Source organism: Mirounga angustirostris, unplaced genomic scaffold, assembly GCF_029215605.1.
Source record: "Mirounga angustirostris isolate CCGP_5_RB_7025 unplaced genomic scaffold, mMirAng1.0.hap1 SCAF_1, whole genome shotgun sequence".
NCBI lineage: Eukaryota > Metazoa > Chordata > Mammalia > Carnivora > Phocidae > Mirounga > Mirounga angustirostris.
In genome coordinates, this window is record NW_026991709.1 from 129474527 (window position 1) to 129487725 (window position 13199).

At 45.5% G+C, this 13199-nt stretch overlaps 1 protein-coding gene across 13 annotated transcripts in view; it reads right to left on the reverse strand.

Annotated features, from left to right (window-relative positions):
• The window catches only part of COLQ (collagen like tail subunit of asymmetric acetylcholinesterase), an 82061-nt gene that overhangs the window by 18310 nt on the left and 50552 nt on the right, over positions 1-13199 (reverse strand). For 9 of the 13 annotated variants that reach the window (XM_064588160.1, XM_064588177.1, XM_064588178.1 and 6 more), the window contains 7 exons: positions 12968-12994; positions 11046-11108; positions 9329-9391; positions 8821-8847; positions 8119-8163; positions 7901-7936; positions 4845-4925 (listed from right to left, as the gene is read on the reverse strand). In XM_064588160.1, the coding sequence (XP_064444230.1) occupies positions 4845-4925; positions 7901-7936; positions 8119-8163; positions 8821-8847; positions 9329-9391; positions 11046-11108; positions 12968-12994 (342 nt within the window). The remainder of the gene's footprint in view (positions 1-4844; positions 4926-7900; positions 7937-8118; positions 8164-8820; positions 8848-9328; positions 9392-11045; positions 11109-12967; positions 12995-13199) is intronic. The other 4 variants (XM_064588168.1, XM_045903830.3, XM_064588172.1 and 1 more) reach the window with 3 other exon arrangements.

Genomic DNA, 13199 nt, shown 5'->3' on the forward strand with positions numbered 1-13199 from the left:
AGTTTGCAGACATTACTTCTTGCTCTCTCCCAGAAACATGGCACATGACTGCTGAAAGGAACCAGTCCAACCCACTCCCCTCACCAGGCAGAAGGGGAAACAGAGGCTCAGGAAAGAGCAGAAATTCATGCAAGGCACCTAGCATTGAGGCAACAGACTTGTTGCCTAGGACTCAGGCCTCTGCTTGCTTGTCAAGACCATTTCTGTTTTACTACAAGAGCCGTTTCCATCAAAAGGCTCCCCGTTGCTCTCAGGATAAAGACCCAGATCCTTATTTCAGCCTACAAAGCACTGCATGGCTGGCCTTTCCAATCTTGTTCCAGTCTTCCAGTATTTTCGGTCTTCAAGAGCACCATGCCTTTTATTTCCCTCCTCCCTGCCCAAACTCCCTGTCCACTCCTCCAGCTGGTTAACTCCCTCCCAGCTGTTAGCTCTCAGGTAAAGTGTCACTGCAGCACAGCGTTCCCGGACCTTGCCAGACCTTGCCACACCGAGTGAGTTCTCCTGGTCACAGGCTCTCTGAACTTGGCCCCTTTGCTTCCTGGCATTTACCCAACTCGGGAACACACCATTATTTGTGCGGTCCTTTCATCAATGTTTCTCTATGAAATATAGGCTCCCTGTGGGCCAGAATTTTTCTTGCTCCCAGATTAAATGAAGGAGGAGGAAGATGTTGACAACATAAACGGGAAGTAGTTCTGTTGAACTGGAAGTAAGAGACCTGGGTTTTCACATTGGCCATGAGACCTCGGGTCATGCAAGTCATTGTTTTGTGCCTCAGTTTTCTCATCTATAAAATGGGCCATTACATTACACACACACCTTCACAGCTTTGTTGTGAGAGTAATAAAGCTCCCAGAGGTGAAAAAGCCTGGTGATGGGTATTAAAGAGGACATGTTCTGCATGGAGCACTGGGTGTTATATGCAAACAATGAATCATGGAACACTACATCAAAAACTAATGATGTACTGTATGGTGATTAACATAACATAATAATAAAAAAATAAATTAAAAAAAGTGGTTTGCATAGAACCAAGTGCTGCGGGGGGTGGGGGTCAAGCTGACTATCATAGCAACTGGCTTGGTTTCATCTTTTTCACGTGGTTAGAAAAGGCCTGATTTCTTAAAGAGAGGCACACCTGGAGCTGTAGCCATTCCACACAGGATGTCCTCCTTGCTGCCTGTTCTGAGACGGTCAAGAGCAAAGATTTCCTCCTTAGGGTTGCTCTGAGGAATGACCCCAGAAACCAACGTCTGTAGGTTCTTCTCCCAAACAATTTGCTAATTGTCTGCTCTTGCGCTGGGCCTAAACAGGACAGTGATTGATGCAGGACATTTTTTTTTTTTTTAAAGATTTTTTATTTATTTATTTGAGACAGAGAATGGGAGACAGAGAGCACATGAGAGGGGGGAGGGTCAGAGGCAGAAGCAGGCTCCCTGCTGAGCAGGGAGCCCGATGCGGGACTCGATCCCGGAACTCCAGGATCATGACCTGAGCCGAAGGCAGTCGCTTAACCAACTGAGCCACCCAGGCGCCCTGATGCAGGACATTTTTGACCTGGATCCCCTTTCTACACTTATGCCTTGGCAGGCCTGCCCATGTAATGAAACATAATCTTCCCCAAGTCTGGGAAGCAGGGGGGCAGGGCACTCCTTTCCAATCACAACAGTGACACGCAACCTGCCGCTTTGTCAACATGGCTCTGCAGTCTCTCCTGGCAATGTCTAAGGGGTTCTTAAATTTATTTATTTATATTTATTTATTTATCTATCTATCTATCTATCTATCTATTTATTTATTTATTGGAGTTCTTAAATTCTTAATATGGGACCTGTGAGGTCAGAGTTTATTTCCAATTCCATCCTGATGGAAGGAGTTCTTAAGCCTTTGCCCAGGCTGACACTTGGTAACTAAGATGGGTCCCAGAATAGCAAAGAAGGTCACACCATCTTAATATAGCCACGGTTAAGGCTTGTTTTTCTAAAAGCCACATCAGCTGACTATGAACACAGGAAATGTCACAGCTTGAAGGAGCTGGAAGCACTCCTTGATTCTGACACCAAACACTAATGGAATATTCTGTGTATCAGTCATTTGTTTAGAATAAGCCATGTCTCTATGAGCAGGATTCACTGAGCAGTGCTTTCCAGGAAAGGCATTCTTCTTTATTCACTTTACTGCCACAAAGCTTGATGTCTCTCAAGGAAGTTGTTCTGTCTCCTTCACTGAAGATTTGTATAATAGAGTCAAGAGCGGTTTTCCTGAGCCTGGTTGAAGGCAAATGCTGAAGCATGAAAGTGAGGAGAGATGTGTGGGGAAAGTAGGTCTCAGCTCTCTAAGCTCCAATGCTGCCTTGGAAGCTTGCTTGGCTGAGGGGATCACTCTGCTGCCCTGTCCCTCGGTTTCCTTGTGACTAGACCGAGGGAAATGGATGAGGTGGTCTCTAAAATCCTTCTGGCTCTGAAATTCGGATCTCCTGAAGTTCCTTCCAGATCTCTGATTCCAGGAGTTGGATCGACTTATGATAACATCCAGAAACTCTTAGTACCACTGGCCCAGCAACATTCAATGTATAATACTCTATGGTACTAAACTAATTAAGGATTTAAAAAAAAAAAAGAAAGAAAAGGACCATGGTGGTCTCCCAAGGCTAACAACTAAAGTCTGCTGTCTAGACAGGCAAGGAGGGTTCGGAGCGCACTTGGCTTGTTTATAACATCTTGTAGGAAGGATGAACTCATTTCTCTCAGCTCCCACACATGGTCCTGGGGTAGTTTTAAGATTGCTCCGACTGAATCATTCTCAACAGTGTCAGGAAATAACCTTCTTGTCTCAAGCCATCACCAGGAAAAGACAAACACTGTCCAAGAAAAGCACCAGAAGGACCGAAGCCAGCAGGCTTCTTGAACCCCAAGCATAAAACATTCTGCATGGAATCCAGCAGTAGGGAAGAAAAAGATTTTCCTTTTTTTTTTCTCCTTTTCCCGAGCCAAGTTTTTAGGGAATTGTGGCATCCCTGTGAAGTCATGGACATGCCAGCCATTTAAGACTTAGAAAACTGAACTGGACTACTTCAGAAGTTATAGTGGAATTTGTATTCAGGTTGGATGCTGTGTCATTCCTAAGTTTGCTTGGAAAAGACCAGAATTGGTTTCATACTACTGTTACCATTGTTTTGAACCCTGGCTACATACTAGAATCATGTGGAGAGGGGCAATTGTGTGGCTTAGTCGGTTAAGAATCTGCCTTTAGCTCAGGTCATGATCCCTTTTTTAAAAAAAAAAAAAAAGAGTCATGCGGAGAGCTTTAAAAAACAACCACCCATGCTGGAGCCCCAAGCCAGGTCAATTATATCAGATGCACTGGGAAGTAAGGCCCAGGCACTGGGGGTCATGAGAGGCAAACCTTGAACTACAACCATGGCACCTGAGGCAGAAAACCTGCATCGGCCCCCAGCTTACTCAGACGCTAAAGTTTGAGCACCATGGATCTAGGCTAGGGAAAGAATGAAAACATAAGAATGGAGAAAAGTTTGCACCCAAAGATGTTCACCTCTCAGCATTATATATAATTTGGCTAGGCCTCTCTTGTCCAAGCAATCTACTGCTTACTCATTTACAAAATGTGATTGCAGACATTTTAAAAAGATGTTTAAAAGTGCTTAATGAGGGGGTGCCTGGGTGGCTCAGTTGGTTGTGTCTGACTCCTGGTTTTGGCTCAGATCGTGGTCTCAGGATCGCGGGATCGAGCCCTCTGTCGGGCTCCGTGCTTAGCGGGGAGTCTGCTCAGGATTCTCTTCCTCTCCCTCTGCACCTCCCCACCCCCCACTTGCGCACACGTGTGCATGCTCGCTCTCTCTCACAAATAAATAAATCTTAAAAAAAAACAATATGTGCGGTAATGAGGAAAAATGTGTATGCTGTGATTTTAAGTTACAGTTTTAGGATACAACAACTATATATTGGATATAAAAGACATGAACAACTAGGAAGTTCACAAAGAAATAACACTGGAAGGAAGTACACCGAAATGGTTATGTCTGGGTGTTAGGCCTTTAGATGACTTCCCTCCTATTTTCTGAATTTTCCAAGTTTTCTGTGATGAGCATATAGTACACTTGTAACGGGAAAAGAAGTAAAAAGCCTACAACCCCGACAACCAAAAAAGTAAAGGATGCCTGTCCATTAGAGAACAGATGAGGAGTTTCTCTGAGGCACTCAACACAGCTCTAAAGCCAGCTAAGGCAAACATGCCTTCATCTTTCCATTCCCTATCACATCACATGGTTTGACACCCATGCCTTCTGACCAGGGGATTTCAAACAACTTCCCTAAGTCCATAATAGCGCCCATAAAGAGAGTGGAGTCACTTACAAATCGGGTGTCTGATTTCTCAGGGGCCTGGGAAAAACCACTGTATCCTTGAGACCCAGAAGACCCTTCAACAGCAAGGAGATATTTAGGCTGTTCTCCAAAACTCCATTTGTGTCTGGGGCATTGAGGCAAAAAGCAAGTTTTCTGGATGAACAACCAGATCTGGCTTCTACTCCCAGTTGCTTTGGTTAAGATGGACCCATTCTTATGAACCAAAGATCCACTCTTACTTCTGGCCTTGGACACGGTTTGAATGGAGCATTCGCTCCCACCTGCTTCAACCCTTGGTTAGCCTAGAGAAACAGAAGCTCCTGGAAGTGGTGCTCTTTCTGCCCTCCAGCCTCGACGACACTGGGGACTGTGCCTATGGAATATTTCTGATTGGCTTCAGCTGTCTGCCTCTCTATACCACCTGCCTACATCAGGAGGGTCTGACTTCAGGGGCATGGTAAGCACTGGGATCCTTACCAGCTTGCCTCGTTTTCCTGGTCTTCCTCTGGGTCCTCTGGGTCCTGTTATCCCAGGCTCACCCTTTGGACCCATTTCACCCTGGAAAGAAGAAAGAGAAGCAAGAAAAGAATTAGGGCATGTGGAGCAGGCACATCTCTATAGGTCCATCCAATCATTGGTCATGAGGGCAGTGCACTTGATCATTCTAGACCTCTTCCAACTGGCCAATGTGGGAGATTGGGAAAGTGATGAAGTCATGTGAAAGGTAGATAGGTTTTTCAAGGAAGAGGAAGGAAAGGAGAAGGTTACCCCAAGTGGGTTATTTATTATCTGAAAGAGACAGCTGCTGGGCAGCACACGTTTTGGTGTCCCAAATCACAATCCTGAATGGCCAAAGTAGGAGATTCCTGCATGTCAGTGACATGTGTGCCTATGACATGGCATGCTGCCGGGGAAAAATGCTTTCTCTTTTAGCCAAAATTGTATGTTGTGTTTCGTTTTTAGCATGAATTCCAATCTATGAGTTTTTGAATGATTGAACACAGTTTTGACAACTAGCATCTTTGGAAATTTTCTCCACATGTAAGGACATTTATTTAGCGTTATACATTTGCCTACTCTTCTGTAAAAACTGGTTTAGTTCCAGCTCACTTTCATTTGAGTTAGTTGAAAACTGTGGAGAAAAATATTCCAGACATATATTCATATGCTCAATATAATTATTATTATTATTATTTTTAATTTTAATTTTTTTTTAATTTTTTTTTTAAAGATTTTATTTATTCATTTATTTGAGAGAGTGAGAGCACATGAGAGGGGGGAAGGTCACAGGGAGAAGCAGACTCCCCGCTGAGCGGGGAGCCCGATGCGGGACTCGATCCAGGGACTCCAGGATCATGACCTGAGCCGAAGGCAGTCGCTCAACCAACTGAGCCACCCAGGCGCCCTGCTCAATATAATTATTGTAAAAGGCACGGAAAGCAATGTCAACAGCACTCTTAATTGAAAAGCCCTACTCTGAGCTATCAGAACCAAATGCACCAATTGCAGAATTCCATAGTTTAAGGCCAACCTTTTGTCAAACCCATTTCTCCATTATAGCTTCTCTCCTTCCCCGTGTTCTTCTGGAATTGCAGGGCCACCTGTTGTTTCTTTGGGTCAGGGACCCCACAGAACATCATTCCTACCTCCAGTTATCCCTCTAGAGCCCAGGATGCACCACCACCAAGCTAAGTTTAGCAAGAGCAACCATGAGAGTTTCTGTTAGTCAGCAGTCAGTGTCCATGAAGAGCTACCCCAGGCACTCAGAGAGAACAACAAACACCCAGAAGGCTCTCCACATGGAAGTCAGAGGAAGTAAAACACAATAGAAAATTTCAGAAAAAACTAATACAGAGTAAGGACCAAGCATAAAGCTCTGAAATTATCTGTCACTCAGCCAATGTAACAAACTTTTCCCTATCCAAGCCATCAACATCTTGCCACACCAAGAATTGTTCTTAAACCTGTGATTTCTTCCCAACCGTCATGTCCTCCAGCATCTAGGCATTTCAAAAGTGTGGGGAGGATAACACGGATTCTATGTGGCTACAGAGATGTTTGTACAATTCTCCTCAGCTGTTTAGAGAGGGTCACGGGGTATTTTGTCTGGCTTGGACAAAACAGCAGCATAAAGAGTATAAGTGGTTTTTGGTTTTGTTTTTTGTTTCTTTTTAAAGATTGGCAGAAGGAAGTTTGGCCCCTCTCTTCATCAACTGGAAGCAGCCAGTAAGTTCTTGATCTAATTTCTAAGACCTAATTATTGTTATCATATCATCTTTGTCTCAAAACAGCCTGCCATGAAAGGGAAAGAGAACTCTAGATGGCAAGTCCAGTAAAGGGTGCAGAGGCCAGAGAAGCTGTCATACTTAATTCCACAATAATTTATTATTCTTTGATGTTCACTCTTGCACTGAATGAAAACCTAGCCTAAATATTTTTAAATCAAATTATTATTTTTTCTCTTTTAATGTTTCCTTTAACTTGCTTATGTAATTATTTATTTTTAACCCAACATTCCACTTAGAGAATAGCAGGAACTGCTTAAGGCAGTGATAAATAATAATAAATTACTGTCAGATGATTGAAATTCTTTAAATATGTTCTCCTGGATGAACGTCAGACAAAAATTGTTTTAGTTTGGAAAAGAAAACTTTAAGATAAACTTGAAAAACAATTGGGATTCTAAGAAAGCATTCATTTGCATGTTTAAAGAATACTATGCTCTGAGGCTTGGGGAAAAATGACAACCTCCCAGGTCAACTGGCTTTCAGCATGAGGAACCACCATTACAACGTTAGATAGAGGTGTTTTCAGTGGCCAGTTAGGTACACTCTCACGCTTTCTCTTTATCCCCTGACACCTCCTCTCACCACCCCCATTCTTCGCCAGACCCTAACCTTAAGTAGAAGTTTCCGGAAATCTGCCAGTCAATTGCCACTTTCACAATTTTTGTCGTATCTACATACCACTCTATTGTTAGTTTTTGGATATTTTTCTTCAAGTCAACTGAATGAACTCCATATTTAGTAAGCCTTGTTCCCAGCTAGATATCCATGAAATCACACTAAATATTTAACCGTTTAAATAAAAAATTTAACTAAAATAACTCTGCGTACCAAGGGTGCCCTTGAAGAAGGTCTGAGTTGAGTGCTGCCAGCAATGGCCTTAGGCCAAAGATGCCCGTGCCTCACACGGGGGCCCACGACCATGGCAGCTCAGATCTGATCCCTCTGTCACGATACCTTCTGCTTCTGAATGTTACCATGGCCATCTGAGAGGCAGGAGATGCAAAGAAAGGCCTCTCTACCCGGATGGGGTGTCCTCTCCCTCCCACTGAATCGGAGGGAGGGCTCAGACCATGTTGGCACCCTCTCATCAATGTGCACGGCAACTTGCTCCTCTTCCAAACCAGAACCTTCCATGGAAAAACCCACTTTCTCTGCCTGATGGACAGAGAGGCAGAGCTCTTTGTGTAGTGCGTAGAAGGTCTAATTTGTTACCGAGGCCCCTTCTTACTACTTTTAAGTACTTACTTTCTGCCCCAGCATTCCAGGAAATCCCGGGTAACCCTGTGAAGAGAGTGACACACAGAGTGACTATCTCTTCAGAGAGGACCTGAGAGGGCTGTGGAAGAGTGTGGTCTGCCATTTTCAAGATAAGAGCCCAGTCAGTCAGCCAGCCAGTCAGCTGGACAGCCCACAAGGGGCTGCCACTTCCATTGTAGTTTATCATTCCATGCAAAGGCCATTACCTTTTCTCCTTTGGGACCCAGGTCACCCTTTTCACCTCTGGATCCCTAGGAGGAAACCACAGCAGAGAGTCAGAGTTAATACCCTGGGGGGAAAATTGGAGCATTTCACAATGAAAGCTCCCTAAGCCAACACCTCATCTTACAGGCAAAGAAGTAGGCTCAGAGATTAGGCGACTTGCCCAAGGAAGGAATGCTTTGTGATCTACCTTTTATTTGGACCACAAAGACCCTTTGCATTAATGAAAGACAACTCACAGAAAATCCTGGGTCCCAGATCCTCTCTCATCCTGTAGGAAATTTGTCCCCAGTTTCTGGCTGGGTTTTTTGTTTGGTTTGGTTTGGTTTTTGACAGATGAGAGGGTTGTGTGATGGAAGCTTAATCTAAAGACACACGTCAGCCATCTTCTTCCAGTAGCCCCCAAGCAAGCAGTGCTCCCTCTCCACCGGGCACAACCTTCAACTGCTCATCTGCTCCATGTGAGAGGCCTCTACCTCCACTGGAGCTCCTCCCTTGCCCATGCCCTGCCTCCGGAGACCCCTCACTGCTCTCTCAGCCCAATGACGAAGGACAGGGGAATATCTAGGAATGGTCACTATAGTCACTAACTTAAGAGAAACCTGGGCCTGTCCTCTGCTTATCATTGACCCCAGAGCCATTAGCCCAGACCAGGTTCTGGGAAGCCACCAGAGACAAACACTAACCTTTTCCCCTCTGGATCCAGGGTAACCCTAAAAGAAAGGAAAAGGTACATTTAGGATCAGCCCTATAGGACCTTTGGGTTTGGTGCAAGAGTGGAAGGAATCCCTGAATATGATGGTGAGGTGTGTCCCCACCTGGTGCTGCAAGTTTTAGTGGGGGTTGTAACAGTAAACACAAAGATGTCCCTGAGGGTTATGTTTATACCAGGCCTAAAAAGAACATTGCTTTTCTTAACCACAAAGGTCCGAACAAAGGTTTCCATCTGCTTTGTTGTTCAGAAGCTGGACTCTCCCTGCCCAGGAGAAGGTCATCTCCATGCCCTTTGTCCCAGGCATCATGTCCCCCAAAGGGCTGATAAAGGCAAGCACTCTGGCACTGGGCTTTCCAATATCTCTGACGTTCCCCAAACCTGGGACGGCAGCTCCACCCAGTCCCGACTTTGTGGACAGCAGCTGTTCCAGAACCTTAGTAAGAAGACCTGGGAATGTCCACCTGGACCAACACACTGACCTTGGAGCCCATTGGTCCTCTTGACCCTGGCAAGCCCATCATACCCAGGTCACCTTTTTCACCCTGTGGGAATTAGAAGAAGAAGGGGAAAGGACCTACAGTGACTTTTACTAGAGAAACAGAACCAGGAGAATCATGGGCAAGATTAGGATGGAACTAGGGACATTGGGGCTGGCTGGTGAATCTGAGGACCCCACATGCCCCCTTGCTCACTCCCAGGGGTTCAAGGCTCTATGGTCCATATTTTATTCTGGTATTTGAGACTAACATAAAATGAAATTGCCCCAGGCAGAGCAGATCTCCAAACTAAACGCTGAGATGCTATAAATGCTCCATCTATTCCTGGAGTGTGTTGTGAGAGGGTGGGGAGAGAGCATGGGGGCACTGGGGCCTCATAGGACTAAGTGTCAGCACCCCAAGAAAACTTCACCTGCTTTGTTCTTTGCATAGGGAGGGCCTTTCAGGCATTTCCATATACTCTCACCCTAGGTTTGCAGCCAAACAGAGTGAACATCAGCCTCTGGGCATGCATTACTGAGACAGGGGGCTAAGGCTCATGGGTGGCCTCTGTACCATCTGTGCTAAAAATTATATACCAGGGCTAAAAAGTAGAAATATAAGGTACTTGCACTTAATTAAGAATTTTTTAGAAGTCACATTAAAACTGGTAAAATTAACTTTAATAACATTTTATTTAATCTAATTATCATTTGAACATATAACCAATATAAAATTAGTGAGGTATTTTACATTCTGTTTTTCATAATACATATTTGAAATCTGTTGTGTATTTTATATTTAAGTCACATCTCAATTCAGGCATTAAATTTTCATCAAAATATTTGATCTGTATTTAGATTTCATAAAATTTAGAGTTGAAAAAGCAGATTCACACATTCAAGTTGCTCCAAACATGCTTAAAGATTTTCAAATAACTGAACTGAGTAAAGGTCTTTAAATTCAAACTTAAATAAAAAATTCAGTTCCTCAGTTGTACCAGCCACATTTTAAGGACTAGTTGCTGCCATATTGGACAGTTTAGCTCTACACAGTGGATTTTTAGAAAAAATATCCTTGGCACTTTTCCTAAGAGCGCGGGGAGCACAGTTTTCTATTCCCATAATAAATACAGCTGGTAAGTAAATCAGAGCATGAAGACATTCACCTGCCCATCCCTGATTTCTGCAGGTCAAATCTACACCCAATACTTTATGACCAAAGTGAGAAGAATATAAATAAAGGCATGGATGTGAATGTGTCAGTTTCCCATAATCTGTCTGAAGAATGGGATTTTATCGGCATTTGGCAATCCCTGTGTCTAAATGTAGGATTCCAGTCTTTCCAGCTAGCCAGGGCCCACCCCCCACCCCCCAGTCTCCTGCCAATAGCTTTCCAGACCCAAGCCCCTCTTGGGGTCATCTTGGGGAAACGAAAGATTGTATGCTAACTCTGAGGACGAAGGAGAACCAGGGCCCCTGTGAAAGAGGGGAGCAGACCCTCATTGCTCCCCCCAACAGGAGCAGAGCTGTTGCATGGACCAAGGTCTTGTAGTCCAAGTGAAGGAGAAAGTATTGGGACCTCTGGGCAATCCTCATCTTCTCTTCTCCTTCCTCCTCTCAAGGAAATGAGTTCACTATGTGCCAAAGGCCAGAGGGGCTGACATCTTCTCCCCTCATGTTCTGATACCACGTGAACCCCGAGAGTGTGCCAAACTTACCCTGGGTCCTTCGGGGCCGACTGGCCCGGGCATGCCAGGAACACCCGGGGGGCCAGGTCTACCCTTCAAAAATGAACAACAAAAGTCAGGATGATTGGGTTTCTTTCCCTCCTTCCAGGAAATAAGATTTGTTTTGGGGGTCCAAAGGGAACTGTGGGGTCCCTAAGCATGGTGTCTGGGTTCACCCTCCAAAGACTGATAGCCTCGGAAGTTGGGTTACTTAGGTATAAGTTCAAGTCCTTGGCATCACATTATGTCAACATAGAAGATCTTATTCTACCCAAGAAATAGAAGGTGGGAGGAAATGAAAGGAAGGTGGTGGAGAAGGGATTCTAAACTTCTTGGTTTTTGAGCTTTATCACCTCCACCCACCCAAATGTTCCTTGCATTGCAGTAGGTTCTCCCCAAGGATACAGTGTGGAATGGGATAGGATTTTGTTTGGGGTGCACTAGCAGATGCTGTTGGTACTCCCTCAAAAACTTTTTCACTTGCTCACTGTGCTCATCCCCCAGGGGCTACCTGCCTTGCTGCCACCTCTCATTCCTGCAACCTGCAACTGTGAAATTTGCCCATGGGCAATTGGAGCTGCCCAGCAATTTATGTACCTGTTCTCCCTGCAGCCAACAGCCCAACTCCCTTGCCTCAAGGCAGGACAAACTCTGTGGTGCAGTTCACACTCCAGAGCTCCCCTAGGAATGAGGCTGAAGATGGACTTCATCTGACACTGTGCCCAAGCTGGGCTTCTTCCCCTGCACCATCCAGCTCCCCCTCCCCCCAGGATCCTCCTGAGAGCGCTCCCATAAGTCATTCACTTGCACATGGCACACGTGGCCTCTACCTCTGCTTCTAGGGAAACGAGCCTAAGCCAGGAGCTATGGAAGAGCAAGCCTCACAAGAGAAAGCGGGAGCAGGGACTTGGGGTCCATCTCAACCTCTGCACGCATTGGCTAATTTCACAGTTAGCCTAGCTAGACACGTGGAAGGCTCAACCCTTAAACCAGAGATCACAAATGCTGGCATGTGTACTGGTTTCTGCTCTCACCGCCCCTGTTCATGGCAGAGGTCATGACGTTCATGGCAGCCCATGATCAATCATGGTTCTCGTTAGTTCTGAGTATGGAGACCATCCCAGAATCCTTTCCAGCCCAGCACTTCAGATAACCACTGTGCCTCAGCTGGAGCTGTGATCTGGGCCCTGGAGGGACGTAATTTTGCTTTGCAAAGGTCTGTTTGAGGCTTCTGTTGATAGTGAAACCATTTGAGTAAAACATTTAACCAGAAAAATAGTAATTTATATTTACAATCATGGACATCTTTTTTGGCCAAAGTCTTGCACCTCCTTCTACCCCCGAGACCCACAGTTTCAGTGCCAGTATCCATTGACCACAGTGAGTGGCTGCTGGTTTACTCTTTCCTGACATGAATGAGAGTCTTGATGACATGTGTTTTGTTCACTCAGAGTGCCTGTGACCTTAAGTAACTCCCATTTATTTCAGCTGGGCCAAAAGGCAAAAGCCATTTGCTTCTGTTTTGCACTTTGTTCCAGCGTAATCAAATAGACAGCGAGAGTCATTTTGTGCCACTGGTTGGGGCCTTGGAGGGTTTCTCTAATGGGTGGCAGGATGCGATGGTCTGAGGTTGGGGGAAATTTGGCCAGGCTTGGCAGCCCCTGGGAGAAATCCAAATGTCTGGTAGTAGCAGGCTCTAGCTCTTGAGCAAAAGAACAGGCAGAAAGAGCCCACTGTCATCATCAAAATGGCAGTGTTATTATTGTCCACCTGAGTATTGTGGCCCAAGGAAGTGCACTGCTAGTCCCCCCCTACCCCTAAGAGCGCATGCGCACATGCCCAGGCACACGCCCTCCCCCCGCCCGCGGTGCACAGTTGCCCATGTAATGCTGACAGAACAGCATGGACCATACCTTCCTTCCTGGTAGGCCAAGCTCCCCCTGTGGATGAAGAAGACAGGTAAGCAGAGGCTGCTTTGGAAGAGAAGTTCTGGAAGCACAGAGCTTAGTAGGGCTGATGGCTGGGCATGACCATGTGGCTTGGTTGCTTGGCCGCTCACAGCACCCCTGCCATGTCAGTGGGCCAAGCTGAAATACACCAGTGGGATCTCACGGCTGCAGTAGCAGCCCCATCATTATGGAGCCC